Genomic DNA, 25,620 nt, shown 5'->3' on the forward strand with positions numbered 1-25,620 from the left:
CCAGCATCTCAGGCCACAAACAGGGAAACAGCCTGAACAGGTGGCCAGAGCTAAAGTCTAGTACTAATAATTCATCATATATATATATATTTTCTAGTCACAACGTAATTTTCATACATCAATTTGTGCTATTTTACTGTTAAAAAATAGCAATGATAAGCAAGTGTTTTCCACAAATGTTTTATTTATATAGAATATTTGAAAAATAGAGAAAAGTGTGGTCGAAACTACTTTGAACAGAGAATTATTCCCAAAATATTATGAATTAACCCATAATTCTTTGGTAGTAAATGATGTCCCAGAAATGTCAGTCGGTAGCATTCTTCCAAATATCTTTCTTTGTGTTCATCAGAACAAATACATGTATACAGGTGTGGAACAACTCGAGGGTTAATAAATGATGAAAAAATCCCTTTAAATCTACAAATGACAAATTCGACCTTATACTGTACATTTCAGTTATACAAGAGAGGACGAAAGCTTTTTCATCAGAATTAAAATGACCAAACGATCAAAAGAAAGAAAAAAAGAGAGTTGAGTCTCTGTCTAGTTTAGCAGCCCCTTTCCCAAATCTACACGAAATTAGCTTAGGTGTACCAGGCAGAACCTCTGGAGCTTAAAGTGAAAACATTCAAGCTCAGATGAGTTTGTCTAAAGACAGATCGCCCCCTCATTAGCCAAGTGACCTTTGATCTTTTCAGAAATTAAGTACAGGATCAGGTTAAGGAGGGAGACAAAGGCAAGAACAGTCTTAGCAAACACCAAACGCTAATTCACTCAAGAATGCCTGTAATTAGCAGCGCCATATTTAACATTGGGAAGACGGAAATAAGCTGAAAACATTCCTGATGTAGGAATGTATGTTGAGTTTCTCTGTTGGCCGTTTCACGCAAAATACGACAAACGAAAACAAACAAAACAGACGAACAAAGTTCGGCGGCACGATTGCTTTGCCATCCCCGCTAGAAGAAAGATACTTCATTTGGAGCTTGTTCTAGTCTTTGAGACGGGGTTAACGCAGTTTTTACCGCTGCCATTGTAACGAAATATTGTTCGTACCATTTTTCCTCATGATTGGCGGTATTGGTGATAAAGCGGTGTCAATATTGGGAGCATCCACAGAACAAGACTAAAGACGCAAGATATTGAATTCACGGTTGACAATCATTAAATATGTTTAACACCTTTTATTTAAAGCCACTAACACATTTACCCAGTTTGAGATCATAACAGTTTCATGTTATGCTAAAATCAATTATGTTACAAAATAATGTTGTGTTATAATCAGAAGCTTTGTGAGAATGCACACAGAACTGTAAATGTGAAACGTGTTAATGAATCACCGCATCTACAAAGTTTTGATTCATACTTTCTGAGTTTCAATACTCACAGAACCTCCTTTAGCTTTGGGACCAAAACATTGGATTGTGGAAGCCTCCTGTCAAGTTTCAAAATGATGCAGAAGACTTATAAAATAACTCCTTATGCTGCCTCCTTACAGTACTATTTTAGTCTGTACATTGAGAAAACGATTCCTGTCACAATAGTTATGCTTGGCTCTAGACTGCCAAACCGATCAATATATCATTTTTCGCGACATTGATTTAATGCGCAAAGTTGTTACGTCCATTTCGTCTACCCGCCTTCAGCCATTCGCTTATCTATCTGTCATGATTCTGCCTCATCATGTCATGTTTCTCTTGGTTTAGTGGCAGGATCATGACAGAATCTCATGTTTTGTGTGGAGAGAGGCAATTATTGTTCTTATGGCCTTCCATACTCTCTCCGGTCTCGTCTTTGTTCCCATCCTCTCGTTACCCTCGTTATTGATTCATGCCCTTCACCTGTTTCCCTCTTGATTTGCTCCCTTATTTAATGCCCTTGTGTCTTCTGTCTTGTGCTGGTTCATTGTGGTTGTGTGGTGAGTCCATGTGTCTTGTCAAGTCTAGTCCAGTGTATTTGTAGTTCTTGTTTTGAGTTTATGTTAAGTCTTTGTGTAGTTAGTCTTAGTCATGTTATTGTTTCCATGTTTTGTTCTGTTACCCCCTCGTGGGTCTTTGTTTTATTATTTATTAAATTATTTGTTAACCCCTTACCCGCTGTCTGCACCTGGGTCCTCTCTCCGTGTCTCACCAAAGACTAAAGTCAAGAACTCTATTTATTAATAATAATGTTGCTCACCAACATTTTGCTGTTAAACAGTTAATCGTGATTAATCGCATCCAGAATAAAAGTTATTTATAATACGTATACATAACATGTATAGTATATATTCAGGAAATATTGGCCTGTATATATTTATATATAATTGAAATCATGCATTAACATGTATTGTTTTTTATTTTATTGATTCTTTTGTTGAATATTTTTCTTAATGCTCAAAAGTTGGCATACCCTAGGTTAATATGACCAAAGAAAGCTGTGAACATAAATCTGCATCATTAAACCTTTTGATCTTTTGTTTACAAAATGCACACAAATCTAACATTTCTTCAGAGAATAAAGATTTTTAAATTGGGGCAATTTCACTATGAAATAAATGTTTTTCTCTAATACACATTGCTCATAATGAATCAGACCCCTTTACTCTATACGTTTTGCAACCTTTTTTGTCAAGATAACAGCTCTGAGTCTTTACCTATAAGGCCCTAGTGACTTTTGAGAACATCTGACGAGAGATCATAGACAATTCCTTCATACAGAGCCACTCCAGGCCCTTCAGATGTGTATATGTTTATAAATACAAAAATAAATGAATTAAGAATAATAACCTTATTTATGTTCTGCTTTATCTTTTTTTTATTTCCTCCAAGGACAGCTGACGAGTTCAGTGAGGATCTATCAGTCTGAGATCACACTTCAGTCTTTCTCATGTGCTGAAAACTGTGTTAGGGGGCAGAAACTCTCTTCTGTAAATAGGATGGAGGTGGGAGAACTTGAAGTTGCTGGAGTGAGAGACTTCATTGTTTTTAACATTACGCTGACGTCAAACGTTGCTCCGCAAATGCTCACAGTCATATTTGACAGAAAACAGCACAACATCAATAGTGTTTCTTGTGTCTTGGCCTAATTGGTTAAAGGCACAGTGTTGAAAGGCATAACCAGCTGCCTTCCTTTCGGTCAAGTCAATTTTCTTGGAAATTAGTTTTTAGGAGGTCAAACGGTTTGTGTCAGTGGTTTATTTACAAGCGTTTAAGTATGCTTGAATGTCATCGTTCTGAGTTTACAAGTCTGGAGGATCTGGACATTTAGCATGGATATTTCTCACAATGTGAAGGTCATTCTGTTTATTTAAAGGGGCCATTCATCTAAAAATAAAAAATCTGGTCATCATTTATTCATCATCGTGTCAACTCTTTCTTCTGGGGAATACAAAAAGAGATATTTTGAGAAATGTCTCCATACAATACAAGTCAATGGGTCTCTAAAGTTGTTCGAATAATAACCGTTTTTGGGAATATCTTCTTTTGTGTTCTGCAGACAGTCATACAGGTTTTGAATGACATGAGAGTGATTAGATGACGATTTTTTCCTTTTGGTGTGACATGTTCTTTTAAGGGATGCTCCTAATAGGTCATTTGGTTGAATAATTGTCACTCACAGCTACTCTGTATCCTGTACACACTGGTACACAAAAATCTCTTGACACAAAGGAAAAAAATATTTGTTGTACTCATTAGCAGGAATTTAGTATTTGGTTGTTTAGGCAGTGAACAAAATACACAAAAAACATTTCTGTTATTTTTTATACATTTTGCATGTTACATGTAAAAACCTTCATTTAAAAAAATGTTTGTGTTCGTGAAATATGGGCAAACAAAATGTAAAATTACAGAAAATTCGAACTCAGGTCGCCCGAAGCACTGCACAACATGTCGACGCACAGTCCACTGGACCATTGAACTGTAAAATTACAGAGAAACTGCAAACTTGCAAGAAAATTGGGGAAAACAATTGTTTATATATCCTGTAATTTTACAGGAAAAAAGTATTATTTTACGGTATATTTCTGTCACTCCAGCTGACAATTATGAAACTACTATCTCTGTGGTCATGTGTGTCCTGTTTAAAAGTGTAATATCAGTCATGACAGGTCAGAACGTATGAGTATGAAGGTCATTTTGTTGAAATGCCTCACAGGGAGGAGGAACATAAAGACTCGAGGGATGAATATAGTGCTATGATTAGGATGGGAGAAACGTTTGGAAAATTACTGTTGATATTACTCATTTTACGTAATAATACGCGATTACATATTTATTAGAAATGTGACCTGGCGTTTAATATAGATTGTGTTTTAAGAAATATTTTATGGTTTTAAGACTGAAAAGTTTATCAGTTCTAAAAGAAACTGAAAGTTACGGATGTTATAAAATCGCGGTGTCTGTGAAGCCTTTGCTGGTTTGGTGTTTTTTTGTTATTTTTAGGTGAGGTTGTTTTGGAACGTTTTTATTGCAATGACCACATACAAAAAATATCAATGCATTAAAAAAATTATTAAAAGGCTTTTGAAATGTTTTGAACTGTTTCTTTATCTTAAAAGCATGTTCGTAAGAGCAAGGGGAAATGTCAGAGAGTCATAGAAAACAAAGTCATCATTTATTTCAAATATGAAATGAAAATATTTACTTTAAATGAAAAAGAAAGACTTTATTTGGCAATGTTTTATATTGTATTAGCTATGGATCATCCTGTGGACTATGTTTAGCCATCAGCTATCATACGGCTTGTGATTTGAAATCTCTCTCTTTTTCTTTCTCTGTAGGTTCAAACCCATCTTGAAAATCCCACCAAGTATCATATCCAGCAGTCTCAGAGGCAGCAGGTGAAAGCGTATCTGTCCACCACTCTAGGAGGAAAGCTGGGATCACAGCCTTTGAGTTTGCCGTGCCCCAGCCAGGCCACAGATCGTGGGGGAATGCCTCCGGGCAACAGCGCACCCAACAGTCCCATGGCCTTACTGACACTGAACTCCAACTGCGAGAAAGAGGTGATGATCCTGTGAAACTGTGAAAACACAGAATTATATTCGTGTAATAGTGTGCAGGAATCATTTGTACACTAGTATAGCTTCTCCATATTGAAATCAAATCATACATGTTTTGATGTGATAATGAACACTAAATCTACACTAAATCTATAGAAGTTATATTTTTTTTATAAAGTAAACAAAGTCTTTATTTGTACCAGTAATATTTGATTGTATTGAATTGACCTAATGATTATAAAACCCACCTTCTAGACAAGAACATTCTTATTGCTGTATTACAGTCGGCGATAAAGAGAACACTCAACTCCAAATCCATTAAAAACCCTTACAGTAATACAAATGGGTGGGAAGTCCTTAATAGTAATCATTTCACAATAGAACAAGACAAATTGACAGTGTTTGTTGTCAAATAAGATGGCATTACGTGCTGATACAAAGCAAACTAAAGATCTGCCTCAAGCAGAGAAGCAGCAGAGCGAACCGCCTTACTGTTAACATGTTTGTGAACAGCTGCCGCGTATCGCGTCATCACTAACAGTGTGATATAGAAGGTTCAGTGTTAAAATGAGTGTTAATAGATATGAGAGAGTCAACACAGGTGCTGATTTTCGACATAGTAACTTATTGATTTGAGCTGTTGCAGTATTCCAGCATGGAGGTTATATACTGTACTGTACTAGCTTTGTTTGTTTTTTTCAGATGGATGATGTCCTTGATGGCATAATTAGTTTGGAATCAAGCTACAATGATGATATAATGGGTCTCTCCTTGGACCCTACGCTTCAGATGGCCAACACGGTATACATATTTATTTACATGATTTGAAAACGCAAAGGTAAAAGTGTTCCATGACTATGCTGTGTTAAATGTAGACGGTTTCAGTGGCTACAAAATAAAAGTTATGTGGCCCAAAGTTAACTTCCGGTAGACCTAAGTAATACCATTAATATACAATAACATATTAATATAAATTAAATATAAAACAAACTGTTATAATCGCTAACCTTGGCTAAACCGTCTATACAAAAATGTGAATTAGTAAAAACAGTGGAATCATGTGCATATTACGTGTTCAGAGTGCACCGCTCTGTAGATGAGTATCGTTGCATCCCAATTGGCATACTATCCGTCCTAAATAGTATATGAAATAAGAAGTAGTATGTCCCGAATCATAGTATGATGAATTGAGTATTCTGAAAGTATGCGGATGGTCTACTGTTTCCGGTGAAAATGCAAAGTGCAGATCAAGAGAGGCAGGAGTTTAGTGATGCTACACTGCAGTAATAAACTTAAATAAGTGATGCTTCACTGATTATCAATGTAAGTACACAGTAAACATTACATATGAAATAATATATAAATGCACAGAAGGGCTGTATAGTGCAATATAATCTTCGAAAAAAACGGTCAGTGAGAAGAAAACATTTCCCAGTGTTTGTGTGTGACATTAATCAATGGCGCACTGCTATTTTACTTAGCTTTGGTCTATTTTGCGATTGAAACCTGTTTTTCCAGCTGCATTGAGTCCAGTCTAGATGCAGACTCGCGGACGTGAAATCCTGTTATATAAATATGTCATCTGGCTGTGTGAATGAGTTGCACATTTTCGTGACACACTCGTGGATGTGTCTGCGTCTGCACTGTATGAGCATATGAACACATGAACTTCATCTCTAGAATTGCTCTGAGAGTTTATTTCACAAGCATTTTACTGATTGAGTAAAGCTACTGCTGAAACTTATGCGTCTTCGCAACAACCCGTCACAATAAAAGTCCTGTTAACCTGAACACTCAGATTCAAATAAAAATCTGTTGTGTACGATAGTATTTGCTATAGAAAATTGTAGTACCCTAAATTGAATTAAAACTGTAGTCAAAACTAGTATACTATAGGAAGGTTCAAAAACACTATAGCATCTAGGACTTTTACTGCAGTGTACCATAGTAAATATTAAACCTCTGTAGCAGCAGTGCCAGTGGAAAAAAAGTTGACGCATAGAGCTGTAATTGTAAAAATGGTGACCACATTTTCATTCAACTATGCTTTTAAGGATTGTGTGAAGCTGCATGCCTTAACATTTTGCTAAATTTTTATTGAGTTATCGGTTGCAATAAACTCATTATTCAGTCTCAAAAGAAGCCAATGTCCCTGTCAGTATTCCAGAAAGCACTGTGTTCCAGCTCTCATAACCTGATCTAATATCTGTCTGTCAGAGACTGCCGTGTTCTTAGCTGCGGTTTAAGGAATGGATCATCAAAAATGTCAAATCTTTGACTGCTTAATTGTTTTTATAAACCTATTTATGTCTTCTTCTGTGGAATCAAGGTGTAGCCGAGTACAGCAAATAAAATTAATATTAACAAGATGTCGCCACTGCCATTGAAATAAACCGTGAGGAACGCAATGCCCAATATGGCCGCCCTAGGGAAGCTTTGCGCATGCATAGAATTCAAAGCAATATGAAATATGTTTTTAGCGCAATTTGATCGTAGGAAACAAACATTATTGTACAGTTTACGTTATTTAAAAATTTAGCCGGCGATTGTAGAAATATCTTTTCTGAATGACGAAATAACTGCCCGGAGGCGCGTTGCAAACATGGCCGCCGAGTGGCACGACTTTCCTTAACGGACTTTGAGGACAGTCAATTGATATGTAAACTTTTTATTATGTTGTAGATTCCTGTGTCGGCCAACCTCATGGACATGTACCCCGGAATTCCTCCTCCTGTAATTTCTATCAGTAACTCCTGCCCTGCTAACCTGCCCAATATTAAAAGGGAATACTCGGGTAAGTCTCATTTATCCACACTGACTCTATATAAAAATCATTAAAGCTGCTTTTTCAGACAGCGAAGTTTAAACAACAAAGACCCTCCAGGCCTTTAAACAAATGCGTTTTTGTACTGTAATGTGTTTTGCCTCAAGCCATGTAATACAGAAGATAACAGTTATCCTAAAGAAATGTACAAATGTCATCATGTGCCGCTTAGTTACTCCATTTCCAGCCATGATGCACATGATGGAGAAACCCAGCTCCTGCGGCAAGTTTGAAAACTATCAAAGGCCTGAAGGGTTTCCTGTGGGTACGTTCAATGATCTTCTCCATCGTCGGCATGCCTGTGTTTCTCTGAAAGAAAATTATCGGTCAAAACCAATTATGTTTTATAGAAACTAGTGGTAGGTGATGAAAAAATACATATATATATATATATATAAACTGAAAATTTGATGTCTTATGCTGCTATGGCGCACTCCACAAACGCACTCACGACTCATGACTATTACTTTTACAAAATATGACAGTAAACCATCTGTCCTGTCTTCAGTTTCTCCTCTCACATGTTTAAATCTTTTTATAGAGTCTGAAGTTCGCGCTCTCGCAAAGGAAAGGCAAAAAAAGGACAACCATAATCAGAGTGAGTGTTTTGAGGTCATGTTGAATAGTATCTTGAGTCAGTCGTGTTTGTTGTGTATGACTTGTTTTTATGCATATTTTCTAGTCGAGAGAAGACGAAGGTTCAACATCAACGATCGAATCAAAGAACTAGGAACTATGATCCCGAAATCAAACGACCCGTAAGGATCAAAATGTTCAACAGAATTGAACCAAATGAACAGATGATATTATCACAGAGGACAGTGATATTTGTTATGTACTGCCGTCAGCTGAGGGTTTGCTTGTTGTTTGTGTGTGTTCTTCAGGGACATGCGCTGGAACAAAGGCACCATTCTTAAAGCTTCGGTGGACTACATCAGAAAACTTCAGAGAGAGCAGCAACGTGCCAAAGAGCTGGAGAACCGTCAGAAGAAGCTTGAACATGCCAACCGTCATCTGATGCTCAGGATACAGGTGAGTCAGGCCTGTGAACTCTCTTCATTTAAAGAAATGAATAGGCTAGTGTTGTCATCATTTCAAATAGTAAAGAAGACATTGAGAAATACAGTAATGGGAAGGATTGAGAGTTGCTGTATGTTCACACTGTGTCCAAATCTAAATTTGAGTCCAAATCCAATTTCTGTGCAAATTAGCAAGTGTGAATAAAAAATGAACTCAGTTTTGTCATGACAACTCTCAGAGGGTTGTGTACATGACATGTAAATGTATTTGGTCTTGGTGGAATAGATCTGCTACGCTGCTGCGGCGGAGCAAGTATGGAGACTTGCTACTGCCAATACATCTACATCTGCTGTGTGCATATAAGAATTCTGCGGCTGCACATATAACATATGAATAAACACCCATAGCTTATGTGATCACCTCGTAGCAGATCTATACAGGTGGAGCTGGGGAAGGAGGTGCTATAACAAACACTAGCCAATATTTAAACGTAGAGCAGCAAGCTCATTGGCTGGTGATACAGACGGAACCAATCAGCTTCACCGTATATTTATTATGTCCGATTGGTTTAGACTTTAGGACTGCACCATCTAGACTTTCATACTTTCAAACTACATTCATATTTTATTTGAAATCATATTCAAAGGACATATCTAAAAGTCTGTTTCGGTCTGATTGACTGACTTTTGTGTAGCTTATGTCATATTTTCATAACACATAATAAAAACATAAACAAGGTTGGATAGATAAATGTTAAAGAATTAAATTGAACAAAGTTGTAAAGTTCTAAAATATATATTTTATTATTATTATTATTATGATTAAATATTGAGTCATCTTATATGATATCAGTAAATATCATTGTATAATATCATACAAACATTGGTAGCTAAAAGTGATGTCCAATTTTGGAAAATGTACACATTTAGCCTTCATTCAGTTCAATGATTAAATCAAATCATGTATTCATATTGCATGGTTGTCCTCAGGGTGTAAACTGAATCTTAGCTTTGGGAAGAATTTAGAAGGCTTGGCAAAAAAACACATGTGCAAAGATTGCCTCATTTAGTCAGATAAGCTCCGTCCCCCACAGACCCCCGGTGGGTCCAATATATTGCATCATCAAATCTATAGGTTGTGAGATACTTCAGGACCTAAGTAACATCAATTTTGCATTTATGTTACATAAAAGAACATGATAAAGTCTGAAATTGTCTTCCCTACCCTTCCACCTTACGAAAATCATATGAATAATGTTCGATTTCAAATTTAAATCACACAAACTTACAAAACATGGACCTATCAAGTGACATCTATCAGTCATCTATCAAATGAAAGCTCTCACTTTCAAGAATATTACTGTGTATTTCACCGATCTAACACTTTAGCGTGTAAAATAACTGTCAAATAGTTTTTCTGCATCTTATGGGCTCAACAAGAGCAAGTGTTGTATGAATGATGGACATTACTTTATTTACTACTCTGCACTGATCCAGGAGTTAGAAATGCAGGCTCGTGCACATGGACTCGCCGTCGCCTCTTCTGCGCTCTGTCCGTCTGAGCTGGTGGCCCGGGCTATAAAACGGGAGGCAGCCCTCGGAGACTGCACCCAGGACATGTACCCCCACGCACACCCGTCTTCCTGCCTGGACATGGGCCGAACCAGCACCCTAGACCTTAATGACGGTACAATCACCTTTAACGACGCCCACGGTTCAGGCCCCAACCTTTCCGCTGATGCAGGGGCATATGGTCTCGTCCGGAAGGCACACGGGGCTAAACTCGACGACATCCTGATGGACGACACATTGTCACCCGTAGCAATGAGCGACCCGCTTCTCCCCTCCGTCTCGACAGAAAGCAGCCGTAAGAACAGCATGAGCATGGAAGAAAACGAGCATGTCTGTTAGCGCAATCTAAACTTTCCTTTTGGCTGTTCTGTTGAGATTTGAGACACTTTGACCGGGGAAGAGGAAGAACTGCCTGTTCCGTGTCAGCGCAATGTAATATTATTTTTGTTTACACTCACGTTATCGTGTATCCCTCCTGACGTTTTTATTGTGTTATAACACATCATCCGTGCGTAATATCAAGATAATCAAGGTGTGTTTCATACTGTAGGTTGATTAACTTTGCAACGGTGTGTTTAGAATATCATTTCGTCAAATTTGGGATGGTATCAAAGTGCACTTGAATGGTGGTTTCTTCTGGTTGTACAGTAGCATATTCGCGCACAGTATAAGAAATATTTCTTATGTATATACTTGGAACGGAATGAAGGATAATACTCGCCATTTAACGTATGACGATATTAAGTGACCGCACTAAACACAAGCATTGAGGAGTTATAAAGAGTTCAGTTATTCCCTCAACCTTATGTTGTTTTAAACCTGTTCTCTCTGATATAAATGTTCATTTAGAAGGATCCGAACACTTGTCCATTCAATGAACGTTACTTTACAGTTTAAAGTGACCCCTTTTGTTACGCTTCGAAAGAACAACAACTGTCTTGTTACGAAAAGGTTGAATTAATAATTTATTATATATAGTATAAATATTTAGAACAACATGGGGATGGGTACGAAATAAAATGTTTATTCTTGGGTGAAATATTTCTTTAAAGCCGCAATTCGTAACATTTACCTCTTGTCATCTCTGTTTGTAACATAAATGTGCGGGTTACTTAAATGACGTTACCAATGAAATCTTTGCCAACAGCTCAACTTATAATCCGTTATTAGCTCACCGTTGTCAGTCGTAAAAGGTTTGAAAACTGATTGTTTATGCACTTGTTACTATGTACTAAAAAGTTACAGATTGCAGCTTTAACACAAATCAGAAACATAAAACATTATTAATCTTAGTGTTCATTATTTTAACATTATCGAATGTAAAAGTCTTCCTGAAAACAAAGTCATCATCTGGGCTAAAAGCGTATGCTGTCAGGGAACCCAAAACAGCTGATCCTAAATCATTTGTCAAATAATAGAGGCCAATATATTCAGTGTTATTTTTTATTTGATTTGGTCTGTTGAGAATCAGTTCATGTCACTGGATCTTCCACTGCAATAATAACATGTAGTCCCTGAGGCTACATGACTGTAACGCACATGCAAGAAATGCACATACGATGGTTTCACTGATGCATTAGCAATATTCATCGTCCTGTGCCAAAGCCCTTTAGCAATATTCAGCTTTATACCAGCAGTGAATTGTGGGTTTGATGGTCTGTTATGGTTGGTCGCCAAGTGTGTTATCGAATAACTTTTTAGAAACGGTCAGGCCGTGGTTATGAGCAGTGCCTTGGTTCTTTCGCAAAAGTTCTTCAGTTTTCTATTTAATATCTTTTTTGAATATAAAGTATCTAGAGGATACCTGCGAATTCAGTGCTTCTCACAGAATACAGCACTGAAAACGTTCATAGGAATGTGAATTCATGAATACTGAAAGAATAACAATAATATACTTGTAGCAAACTTCATTTCAAATCATTGTAAGAACGAATCATTTTGAATCATTCAAACTCTTATTTCCTCAGTGGATGGTTATGTGTATCTCCTGGTTTAAACTGCAGAAATTGAGAAAAATGCTCATACCTTAAATTGGTCAAATGATGAAGAAAAAAAAAGGCATAAAAATGTTTATACTGTATATTCTAACACTTGTTTGGGTTTTTAAAATGACTGACTGTGTATGTATGTATGTATGTATGTATGTAATAATAAGCTGTACTGTTACTGTATATTTCTGCTGTAGTGAAGGTACTCATATTTGCCTTTTGAGAAGCATCCGTGTGTGCCACTGTAATGATCATGTAAGTGCAACTATTACTGTATCTGTCGTTTTATAGAACTATGCACAGGTTACTTTGAGGTTAAAAATCAACATGTGTTTCATTGAAAGATTGAAGATGTAATGTAGGTAGTGTAGGCCGAGACAGATCATTGTTAAGTGCCTTACATTACAAACCTTGTGCTTAAAGGAACAGGTCAGCCAAAAATACGCACCCCCATTTGTCCCAAATTGAGACTTTCACAGAGCACAATGGCAGAATGTTCAAATGAAAGTGGATGGGGATTGTCTTGACATAACTGTTGTTATGTGTTGAAAATCAGATTCAGAAATCTGCATATTTAAATATGCATATGAAGACGAGCATGACAGACAGAACTGTGAGGGTGAATGAGCAATGAAAGATTTAAAATTTTGGGCGGAGAACTGTTTCTTTAAACTTGTTGTTGACTATTTATGTAATTTTAGTCTTAGTCTAAGACTGTGGTACTTACTGTAACTGGCGTAAGGTTTCGATCCTCAAGGGAAGTAAAGGAATCTCGTGTTGTGATCTTCAGTAAGACCATAGAAACAGGGTTTGACTCAAGACTTGACTGAGTGTATATTTCTGCGTCAACTACACTGTACAACTACAATATTCATGCAGCTGGGGCGCCTGAAAAATTACATTTTTAAACCCAACTTGTACATTTGGAGTCTATTTCTGTACATAGACACTTACCGTATTTCAAAAATGTGTCAAACAGTAAAATGCTGTAAAATTACCGTTTTTACAGTGTGGGGTTGTCTTGAAGCACTTTCAAGACTAGTGTGTATTATCTCTATGGTTGCTAGAAAGAAACTACTGAAAGTTGACTGGTCTTTGAATGTAATATTATACAGTGTTGACTACTAAACTTTGCCAAATTCCTTGTGAAATATGTCAAAATATGCAGTTATGAATATGAAGCTATTACATATTGTATTGTGGATTTGTAGCAAACAAGATGGCTGCAATTTCTTTCTGAGCAATAATTCAGACAATCAGGTAACAGGTAAAGCACAAGAGAGGTGATGTGCCTTTAAAACTCTGCATGGCTTCCATTCAAACTTACACCAAAAGTTTTTTTAAAGCAAATACATATTGGTTTGTCTTTTATGAAGTTTTGTTTTGTTATACTTTTGTATTATGTTTTTGAAGCTTAACCAAATGTTATTTAAGAGAATGTTATTAAGAAACGTAAAATAGCGTTAAATGTTTTTTGTCGTTGTAAAATTTTCTTATGAATTTGCTTATGAATTTATAATGGAAGTCTGCCCACTTTTCACCTGTTGGGGAAATCAATCCTTTCAGTCAAAAGATTTTTATAAAACTTCAACTGGAAGCTTCATGATGAAGGTTGATGGTCACAGTTGTGACCGAGTCATTGTTGGGGTTGTACTGAGAATGAAAGTGTCCATTAAAATCATATTCAGTGGTTTTCACAGTTTCCGTTGTTTTTATTTGTATAACATGATGTATTCTCGTAAATACTTCATTACAATATGTTAAGATTCAACGTATTTAGTAACAGGTTTAGTAATACTGTTACATGATATTTATTGGTCCACTCTTTGTTCATCACACCATTTCTCGAATGCTCGGCATAAGATACTCTCTTCTATGTCACTGAAGATTCCTGTGGGGTGTAAAAGACCAAAAATGTAAAACTGTAATCGTAAATTACAGTACATCACAACAAAACATGTTCAACAGACACCATTCAACTTGCTGCATGTTTAAATTATGCTCAAGAAGCAATATTTCAAATCCATAATGGACATCAAGACTCAAGTATTTATTAAAGCTATACACACAAAAAACAAATGGTGCTATATAGCACTAAAAGTGGTTCTTTGGCTCGTAATCATAGGGGAACCATTTTTAGTGCTATATAGCACCTATTTTAAATGGTGCTATATGGCACCTTTATCAAATGGTGCTATGTAGAACCATTAAAGGTGCCATATAGCACTTTATGCTTAATGGTGCTCAACAGAACCAACAATGGTTCTCTGGATCATAATCATAGGAGAACTTCTATATGGCACCTACTTATAAAGAAGCGTTATAGCATTTATCAAAAGGTGCTAGGTAGAACCATAACAGGTGTCGTATATTGTTTTAATTTATCTAATAGGGCTCATTTTAATGCCAGATACTACCATAGACAAGTTGAAATGCTTTAATAAATGACACTTATTAAAAAACATTTTTTAATCGTATCAAAACACCATAGATTTAAAAACCTTTAAATTTATGCATTTAAGCAGCAAATAAAATCTATGCTTAAATAAAGGGAATAAACAGAGGCAATACAAAATTAGATTAGATTTAACTTTATTGTCATTACACATATACAAGTACAGTGTAACAAAATGTAGTTTAGGTCTAACCAGAAGTGCAATTAGCAGGTGCAGGATATACAGTTAGAATAAATACAGGATACAATTTATTTCTTACCACTGAGCTACAGGAAACTTGCCTCTGGAACCACTTCTGTCCAGCAAACGGTTTGCGAGTTATCGCTGATGATGTAAAAAACCTACTTTTGCGAACTAGTCCTTGGTTTTTCGACCGATCGGAACCAAACCAATGCAGATGACTTCTGTGGAGTGTGAATGTAAATAACTAACTAAGTTTACTACTTGTGTAAATGTTCCATTTCAGTGTTTTCAATGTAAAAAATGTGCAATAAGTTCTTCAAACTGTAATCAAATGTTCATGGCTTACCTCAACCTCAAACAGCAACCCTGGGTCCTACTTGAACAGTGCAGGTAAATACAATAACCTCATTAGGTTGACATAACATGGTGGATGCTTTCACCAAATACTTGTTTAGTTTTTTAAACATTCATTACTGTGCAGACAGAAACATGCAGGGAGACTATCTAAGCAGTGCAGATTGAATTACCTTTTTTAGTCTGCCATTTACACAGTCCTCAATTTTGCGCCTGAATCTCTCTTTCAGGGGACTCTTCAAGGACTCGAGGTGCCATTACAGACAGCTGCGCAAGAAGTCGTTGGTCCACATCAACAGATGTGTGGTCTCTCAAAATCCAAAGTAGCTTCCGATTAAGTAAAAAAGACACGTATTAAAATATAGCCATAACTCAATTAAAGGAGCCAATTAATATACTACTGTACTTACTATTTTGGCCAGTCTAAAACACGTGAACTCAGAGAGAGCCTCCTCTGTGCTGTGGTTGGACACAAAATTTCTTTGGTAGCATTTAATCAGTGCCAACTTTTCTTTTCTGAGCTCTATATTTGGTCGAAGCTTCTCAGTTTCCACCTTCATTGCTCACAGATGTTCCTTGATGCTTCGTTCATCTTCTCCGGCATCTACCTATTAAGGGAAGTTAAATTGTCATAAATGAGGGTTGTCAATAAAATGTAACAAATAAGTGTCAATACTAAAGTGATCAATGACATTATAACCTGTTCCAGTCAACTATGCCATGTTATGTTTAAATAAGGCACAATACTAAACTCACCGGCCACTTTATTATGTACACCTGTCCAACTGCTCGTAAACGCACATTTCTAATCAGCCAATCACATGGCAGCAACTTAAAGCATTTAGGCATGTAGACATGGTTAAGACGATCTGCTGCAGTTCAAACCGAGCGTCAGAATCAGGCAGAAAGGTGATTTAAGTGACTTTGAACGTGGCATGGTTGTTGGTGCCAGACGGGCTGGTCTGAGTATTTCAGAAACTGCTTATCTACTGGGATTTTCACACAAAACCATCTTAGGGTTTACAGAGAAGGGTCCGAAAAAGAGAAAATATCCAGTGAGCGTCAGTTCTGTGGGAGAAAATGCCTTGTTGATTCCAGAGGTCAGAGGAGAATGGCCAGACTGGTTCGAGCTGATAGAAAGGCAACAGTAACTGAAATAACCACTCGTTACAACAAAGGTATGCAGAAGAGCATCTCTGAATGCACAACACGTCGAACCTTGAGGCGGATGGGCTACAGCAGCAGAAGACCACACCGGGTGCCACTCCTGACAGCTAAGAACAGGAAACTGAGGCTACAATTCGCACAGGCTCACCAATATTGGACAGTAGAAGATTGGAAAAACGTTGCCTGGTCTGATGAGTCTCGATTTCTGCTGTGAAATTCGGATGGTAGGGTCAGAATTTGGCGTCAACATCATGAAAGCATGGCTCCATCCTGCCTTGTATCAACGGTTCAGGCTGGTGGTGGTGTAATGATGTGGGGGATATTTTCTTGGCACACTTTGGGATTTTATGAGTCTGAAAAAAATGGATACGTAAAGAACTTACTCTTTTGTACCTTTTTAGGCAGCCACTGTGTCCACATACAACAAAGAAATGTGGCTCACTTTCATGGAAATACTGCAGGTGTCTGAGGTATTTGTTGTAAGTGAATGTTCTTACATGGCAGTTAGGGCACTGGTACATCAATTGCAGAATACTTGAACCTTACCCAAAAAAGTTTCACAGAATTCCCCCAATTCGATATCTTTTAGCCGCTGGCAAACTTGAACAGAAGTCCATCTCATAAGGTCTGTCATAATCTAAAGAGAAAGATAAAATAAAGGTGAATGTTAGCCTATAACATTATCTGCTATTATGCCTACATGAAAACCTGAATTACTCATATCTGCTAGAACTGTAGTTTAACACAATTTAAACTGAACAGTTACTGTAAATCAGTTAAATGACCACAAGGCCATTAAATGTCTTAAATCCAATTCATTAACACTTGCAATGAATCGCTTACTGTAAATACAGATACAAAAAATATACACGTAATTATGAAACCAAGGATATTTCGTTACACTTTACTGTTTGTAAACTTATCTCTGTTACGTTAAATGAACCCTGTTTTTTTAGTCTCGAGGTTAACGTTATGTGTCTCGAGCTTTGTCGGTTGGTTCGATTTTTTGTTTAAAACTAGCAATTGCAGCTGGTTCGACTTTGTTGGTGTTTTTTGAGCGTGAATGGGATGGTATTCGCATAAAGAAAACTAAATCTGCAATTTAGCTTTACCTTACGCGGTTGGTTTGGCTCTGTCACAAAACGCTATAAGTTAAAGTTACGTTTGCAAATATAAATGAAAAATGTCGCCTGTAGAATACATTTTGTAAAGAGCATATTTCTGTGGCACTGTTACTCACCTCGATATATATTTGCTTCTTTTCCGTCTGAATCCGCGTCCACGATGAAGTTTTCTCCTCAGGAAGCTTTGAACTCGCGCTTGCATGGTGCGTCCACCTGATTGGCGAATGGTTGCTAGGTTACGTGACGTGCTCTGGTCAAAGGTAGTTCTGAGCAGGTCCAGCTCAGGTTTTTAGCGATTTAAATTCTTGTTCATGGTGGGATTTTATAATCTATGTAAATAAGATTAAAGATGTTACGGTCTAAACCTTTTATAAAGGAAATGTAACTATATACGTAAGATATAATTTAAAACAATGGTGTGATAAAAAACACTTCCAACTCATTTTTGTGGGCAGGACACATAACCATTGTTGTATTATGTCTAATATCAAGACTATAGTTATTGAGAATATTGAGAATGCTTTTGATAATCTATCTGAATATTGCCTATTTATAATTTATTATATTTTGCTTTTCACCCAGTATGTGACACACTGAAGACATTGGAAATTAGTAGTCTACTTGAATGCAGTTTCCAACAGAAAGGTCAGGGCATTGAGATCATAGTAAATGATTGAAAATGTCATTATATAAGCTTAAATCACAAAACATTAATATATAATATTTCACTAAATAACACAAAGCAAAGTTAATATATGAGAAAAAGGCAATAGCCCAAAAATTGAGTTTGTGATATAATTTCGGTGACTTCGCACACCCATGTGAAGTCTCTTATCCATTTACATTCATTCAAAGACTACAGCCGTTCACCATGTTTTAGCTTTCTCTCATCCTCCTTTCTCCTTCCACATAATTTAAGCTACAACTAACAGCTCTCACATCCCAGAATTATCTTGTTGTTTATGTTGTTTTCAATCCTTTCCCCAACTAAAGAGACTAAGAGAGAGTTGAGATCCTAAATAACTATATACTGAGGGGTTAACGGTTTACTTGTACGGCAGTGGTGCTATATAGCACCTTAACAACCCCAAAGAACCAATGAAGAACCGCTGAAGAACCATACAGGTGCTTAACTGGTTCTTTATACAGTAGCGGTGCTATATAGCACCTCAATCATCCCGAAGAACCGGTGAAGAACCGGCGAAGAACCTTTTTTTTTCTGTGTGTACCCACAAGAAAAGAGCAAAATAGGCAAAGTAGTGAGATATGTTCTCAAATTATCCCAGTAAACTACTGTGTTTGTTTTACTGTTGTCTCAAACTTTGTTTAGATTTTCAGAACAACATTTGCATCAAAAGCCAAAGAATTCAATATGGACTAAAATTTTCCATATTTATCTCCATCCCCAACTCCACAATATCTATTTTTTCTGTGGATTAAGTAGATTTAAATGTTATATAAACGGCGGATATATCAATGGATTTGGAGATTGTTTAAAACATTTGCTCCCTGAACTCTTTGTAAGTCGCTTTGGATAAAAGCGTCTGTTAAATGTAAACGTAAAACTGATAGATGGCCGGGCCCAGCGCTAAAAGATGCCGGACATGAACTGCACGCGGTAAATGAAAGTGCCTCAAATGTCTGTGCTTTGTTGGCTATCGGCGCAAACGTGCATAAGGTGAACAATACGAACTTATAGTGAATCAACAGTTATGCAAGGAAATAATCGAATAGCTGTATCTGTCTTTTATCAATTTGATATAAACGTAATACTCTTTGCAGACACAAAGTATGCAATCCTACTCTATAGGTACTCAAGATTAATATGAGATTGGCAGAAACTGTGTGCGTTACCACCGCTTTGAGGTTGATACAGCAACGATAAAAATGTACGTTTTGTGCTTGTAAACTACGTACAAAAACCTGCATATAAACAATGAGACCAGGCTGAAATACAGCACTCAGGTGTACTCCTATAACTTCTAAGCTCTCTTTATAACGTTCAAATACCACCATTCATTCCTGTTTTGTTATTTCCCACATACTTGCTTGGCCAAGTCCTGTAGGTAGAGGCATCCTCAGACGTCCAGCAGAGTGTTTGAGTCGTTCAGCAAGTGATTTCTGAATGAGGTCCAGGGTGCAATCCACATGCCACACAGGGAGCTCTAGACCCCTCATACACACTAAGATATGACTTTTCTCCTCTGATGTCAGCAAGCCCGTTTCATGAGCTACATAACTCATGAAAGCCATATCTATGTTCACAGCTTCTCCATGAAGCAGCGTCGGAAGTATTTTCTGTATTCAAGAAAGTTACGTTTACACACCGTTTTATAATTTATTCAAGCATTTGACATGATATAAGACATTATGTGTGTCTCTGGGGATATTTAACCTAGAACAGTGTTATTGAGGCCTAATAAATCAAACCATTTCAAGCTCAGGACTGATGATATGCCCGAAGTCCACCAGTCTGTCCAGGTCATCCTCCCACAGGTTCGGGGCGAGTTCCTCCAGCATGGTCTCTATGGCCAGTCTTGTGGAGACTCTCGCTGCATCTTTCTTCATGTTTTCTATAGTTTCTTCTGATTCCTGGAAACTGGTGTCCAACAAATGTTTGCCATCATTCTCCAAAAGCTCAAATAGTCCTTTGTGTTTCATCAGCGCCATCTGGGGAAGACACATGGATGAAAATACTCATGTACAGTGATGGGTTTCACAACATTCATTACATTAAATAAGTAAGTTCCCTAGCAAATATAATGAAGTAAAAAAAAGTGTACTTATAGATTTGCTTACTCAAGTTCAAGTATAATTCTAAGTATACTTTATGCAGCATCTTAACGCATCTTTTCAGCCAAGCATTCACTTAATGCAAATATGCTAAATAAACCACCAGGAGAAGCTGACATTAGATATTATTTACTAGAATAATTGGATTTATTATATAACACACCATGCAGTGTGTTTTACCCTTTCTTGGGTTTTTTGTTTTTCCCCTGTAAAGCTGCTTTGGAACAATGCAAATTGTGAAAAGCGCTATATAAATAAAATTGAATTGAATTGAATGCCTAAATGGACGCCTTCCCCAGAAGGTGTTCCGGGCCCGTCCGAAGACCCCGGGGAAGACCTAGGACACGCTGGTGGGACTATGTCTCCCGGCTGGCCTGGGAACGCCTCGGTGTCCCCCCGGAAGAGCTAGAGGAAGTGTCTAGGGTGAGGGATGTCTGGGCATCTCTACTTAGACTGCTGCCCCGGATAAAGCGGAAGAAAATGGATGGATGGCATTTAGCAGACTCTTTTATCCAAAGCAATTTACAGATGAGGAAACATTGGAAGCAATTATAACAACATAGGCAACAAAATAAATAAGTGCATCAAACTAGTCCATTAAAGCCTAGCACAGTATACAAAGCTAAGAATAGTGAGGTTAGTAAATTTATTTATTTATTTTTGTAATTTTTTTTTTAAGAAGGAAAGGGAAAGAATTAGGATAAATCAATCAGTGACATGTTGACGGAAGAGATGCGTTTTTAGGCGTTTTTTAAAGATGGCAGCAGAGTCTGCTGATCTTGTAGCAGCAGGTAGATCATTCCACCAATGTGAAACAGATCCAGAGAAGGTACGGGAGAGTGACTTTTTTCCATGCATAAACCTTTAACTGTACTTTAAGTAGATTTTAGATCAATTCTTGTACAAATAAAATCGAAATCATCTTCAATGTAGTGATGGTTGCTTGTCGCACTGTACAAACATGACTGAAAAACTGACATGCGCAAGAAGATTCATCAGGAGTGTTGTTGCTAAACTATATCAATAAACTCTCGTGTTTTAGAACAAATTAGCTGTTAACCTGGCACTTGTATTTCCAGCGCTATCTCTCTTGCTTCCTTTGTTACCCTGTCGTGGTATAGTGGTGTAGAAATGTAATTCAAAACAATATTTTTCTCTCCATAACTCCAAACGCTTTTATTTCTACTGCACAGTCCACCTGGCTCTTTTTCGGTGCGTTCCAAGCAGGACATATCGCCCTACGAAGGGCACTTCGGGCTAACAACAATAATGGCAGCCATATTGAAGGGTCATATCTGACCACCTCAAAGGGCACTTTGGAATGTCGGATTTTAAAAGTTACATTTCATGGATACTTCTAGCTCCCATGATTCTTTGCGTGACGACGGAGCCTCCTTAAGGGCAGGGGATAAGGATGCAGGAGGGCACTTCAAAAAACAGTTGTCCTTCAACCCATCAAAGCTCTCACGCTGGAGAGCAAACCCTTTGAAGGGTTGAAAACAGTGTCTGACATTTTAACTTATTGATTTGATGTTGCCTTCGAAGTAATTGCGTCATTGGGTCCAATTGGTTCATGATTTAACACTCATCTTACGAGACGCCACACTGTAGAATATTATCTAAAAAATTCTGACACTGCTAGAAATTTTTCAGAGGGCAAATTTGATCACAGTGATCATTAATCGGCTGTTGCCGAACCTGTCAAACTAGCGATTGTAGACTACAGATGGCCTAGGATTTTCAAAATTTTGAGATAAAAGTTGACCACAGTACATAGCTTTTAAACTGACCCTTTTTGAAACTCATCCATGCAGTTAATTTACCTTTAACATCTCGGCCATCCCGTTAGAAATATGGCGGCGTGGTAGAGTGCGCAGAAAGGTCCTGTCCAGGAACGTTGCCACAGGTGGTATGTATGACCCCAGCTTATTTTTACAGTTGGCAAAGTTGACTCCATTTTTGGCCCCCACACTGGCGTCGATATACGCCAAAAGAGTAGTAGGAACACGAATATACGGAGTACGTCTCCGATACAGAGATGCGGCCAAACCCACAATATCAAGACACACCCCGCCGCCAATAGCGATGATGGGCTCTGTACGACGATCAATACCGAATTTATGGACCTCCTCCAAGATTTTGGTCACGAGTAGCATAGATTTGTTCTCTTCAGTTGTTGGCAAAGGCAGGATCTTGTAAATCACGTTTCTTGCTTCAAAGTATGCTGCAACCTGTGAGCCGTAAAGTTTGTTAACTGTATCGTCGATGATGATGAATCGTTTTATTCCGCTGATGTTGGTTTTAAGAGCTTGAAGCTCAGTAGGATTAAAGATGTGGCCAAAAAGTAAGGTATCATTGCTTGCATCCAGTAATCTTTTACATTGCATGACTCGATAGGTGAAGATGATGGGACTGACCACCGTCCAGGTAACTCCATGTTCTGTAGGTGACTCATAGCTGTGGGGTCAAAGCATTAATAGTTTATTTACTATTATAGAATAAAGTTACCAATTACATTTAATTAACAAATTAAAAACAAACGTTTTGATTGTTTATTGGACACAGAACCTTGACTTTTAAAAATCTAAAATAGTCAGTGGTGTGCAAGGGCGTCGATTTGCACTTATGAAGCCTCTTAAGGATGAGTCGATTCTTTCTGGAATCGATTCCCAGCCCCTGTGTCCTTGTCAACAAGACGCGATAAGCATGCAGGCTACTGGTAAGAAAACCTTTTTAGCAACAGTTTATTGACCAAGATTACGGGACAAGTTGTGTCACATATTGATTCAGGAACATTGTTTTTCCCAATGCATGAAAATCCCCTATTGACCGGATGAGTCGCAAACTTAAATGTTAGTCTTTTCTTGTTTACTTCTATGAGGATAACTAACTATAGTTGATTATCAAGACACTCGACTGTTTCATATGCCTTCATTAGCTTTTATCCAAGTTATGAAACAAACTGTGTGAATTAACAAGATAAGAAAGTAAAAGAAATCAAAGTAAGCCACTTAAACTTTTTCTGAATTGCTTTTGTTTATGGCATTTGTATTGATTATAGTAAGCAACCAATGTCTAAGCCATAAATGTGTTCCTATGGAATGCATTAATGCATTATTTGATCAGGTCAGGTGACAGAAGCAGTCCTGTCATGTTGTGGAGAGGCTGATGATATTTGTTGTGCATTATATTATAGTTTATTAAGGTTGCACTGTTATAGAGGTCTAATAAGCACAGTAGTTTAAAAAATGTAGGCATAAATACGTATAAAAGTAGTTATTAGCCAGACTTTAGATGCAGTTCATACGGCAGTTGCTAGTTGTATATTCTGGAGGAAAGTGATCTTGCTGTATACAGCAATAGATGGTGTAGCATAGAGAGTGTGTGTGTAAACTTGTCCATGCTTTCATGCTGTAAGATCGACTCTTAAAATAGAAAAGCATTTCAGCTTGAAGCGAACACCTCACAAATATACTGTAAGCACAACTGGACCACAAAGAAATCTATAAAAAGTTCAGACCTCAACAACCTCACAGAACTCATTTCTGATGTGTTATTTCTCCTTTATTACGTTTATGTTGAAATAAATACAATTCAATCACTTCTATCCCGTCCAGCAGTGAGATTGATATCAGCGTTTTGCTGTTATTCATGTACGTACTTACAGTTTGGCATCTGATAGTCGTCCTTTCACATCTACACAGTCTGTAGTCCGTCTGCTCCATGTGTCATCTGCATGTATTAATCTGAATTCTGTCATTTGATCAGACACATGACTGATTCCTTCAGCGTGGGACATGATGATGATCCACCAGGAAAGTTGGCCACTTGCCTACTGTAAAGACACTGGTGAAGTGCCAGAGGAGGAGGGAACTTTAGGCAAACTATAAATAAGTCGGGTACCTATTAAAGGAGTGGTATGAGTAAAGAAGAGAAAAATATGTTTAGGATGCACATCTACAATGTGTACCTTAGACTTGATTCTGATTGGTCAGTTGGGTCATTATTCCCTGATAACATGCAGAAAAGGTAACACAGCACTCATCCAGGGTTCTCTGGGTCGTCTTGACCAGTGCAGTTTAATATTATTTATATATGAATCATAAATATGCCACATTAATAACATAAATAGGCAATTCCAGCTTTCTGGAATTTTGAGTCAAAACTTGAAATACAAATTCCCAGAGAATATATTTATTACTAATACATTGAATCCTCGGTTTAGATTTGACTAAACCCCTAATCCAGACATCAGAAAATATTAATCCATGCACGGGTTTGCTACTTTAAAAGAGGAAAATATACATGTGTTGCAATGTATGACAAAAAAAGTATGCCTGACATTGAGAGACAACATACTTTGTAGGATTTCTTTCAATTAAAAACCTAAAGCAATAATACCCAACACATGGAGAACGGATGGCACAAAATAGTATTTTGATTTGTCAGGAATAAACTGTTACGGATGTGACCATTCACTTACCTGACAATGGAAAACTATTCTTTTAAGAACTTAAAAAAGTTTTTCACATGGGTATTTAAACCACAAAATATTTATATCTGATCAATAAGTATGGTGAAAACCTTTGGCCCACTTTAGTTTATTTTTATGAATGATTAAACTAGTTGCATGTTCATCTTGTGCGGATGAATTTATTATAAATAAGATCAAATACATTTTCCTGTCCAATAATTTACTCATGGTAAGTACATACATGGGGAAATACAGCCAAGATAAGACCCTTTCGTAGTGATCCAAGACCCCTCTATTTCACATCGAGTCCTGATTCCCTGTCTGGGTTTAATCTGGAGTAACAACTGTTAGATCCTCAATGTTAGATGATGCAGTTGAGTAGACAAGGCTAACCTAACTGAAAGTGAACATGGCTGTCATTCATTTTGTAAGATTGTATAATCGATATTTAAAGGGGTCATATGGCTTGAATACGTGTTTTTCTGTGTTTTTGGTGTGTTATCAGTTGCCCATGCATGTATTAGACACGTAAAATTGCAAAAATGAAAGTGTGGGAACAAAAGATGCGTTCTATCTTAAAGCGAATGCTCACCCAGACCTGCCTGAAATGCCTTGTGTAACCACACCTCCACGAATGTACGTCATTTCGTGGTATGACTTGACTAAGACCGCCCACATG

At 37.3% G+C, this 25,620-nt stretch overlaps 2 protein-coding genes across 2 annotated transcripts in view; one reads left to right on the top strand and one right to left on the bottom strand.

Moving 5' to 3' along the window:
• mitfb (melanocyte inducing transcription factor b) overlaps positions 1 to 14,092 on the top strand; it is a 30,691-nt gene extending 16,599 nt beyond the window's left edge. Inside the window, exons 3-10 of the mRNA XM_079477686.1 lie at positions 4,766 to 4,990; positions 5,690 to 5,788; positions 7,670 to 7,781; positions 7,984 to 8,076; positions 8,353 to 8,409; positions 8,494 to 8,569; positions 8,696 to 8,843; positions 10,328 to 14,092. Coding sequence (XP_079333812.1) covers positions 4,766 to 4,990; positions 5,690 to 5,788; positions 7,670 to 7,781; positions 7,984 to 8,076; positions 8,353 to 8,409; positions 8,494 to 8,569; positions 8,696 to 8,843; positions 10,328 to 10,741 — 1,224 coding nt within the window. The 3' untranslated portion in view covers positions 10,742 to 14,092. The remainder of the gene's footprint in view (positions 1 to 4,765; positions 4,991 to 5,689; positions 5,789 to 7,669; positions 7,782 to 7,983; positions 8,077 to 8,352; positions 8,410 to 8,493; positions 8,570 to 8,695; positions 8,844 to 10,327) is intronic.
• LOC306906700 (2-epi-5-epi-valiolone synthase) lies at positions 13,978 to 24,266 on the bottom strand (the record flags this gene model as incomplete). The annotated part of the gene is made up of 6 exons (XM_079478300.1): positions 13,978 to 14,043; positions 14,214 to 14,281; positions 19,720 to 19,972; positions 20,105 to 20,344; positions 22,291 to 22,924; positions 24,133 to 24,266. The coding sequence occupies 6 exons, from the start codon at positions 24,264 to 24,266 to the stop codon at positions 13,978 to 13,980; spliced, it is 1,395 nt and encodes a 464-aa protein (XP_079334426.1).
• Positions 24,267 to 25,620: the final 1,354 nt, after the last annotated feature.

Source organism: Barbatula barbatula (assembly GCF_947034865.1).
Source record: "Barbatula barbatula genome assembly, chromosome: 17".
NCBI classification, from domain to species: domain Eukaryota; kingdom Metazoa; phylum Chordata; class Actinopteri; order Cypriniformes; family Nemacheilidae; genus Barbatula; species Barbatula barbatula.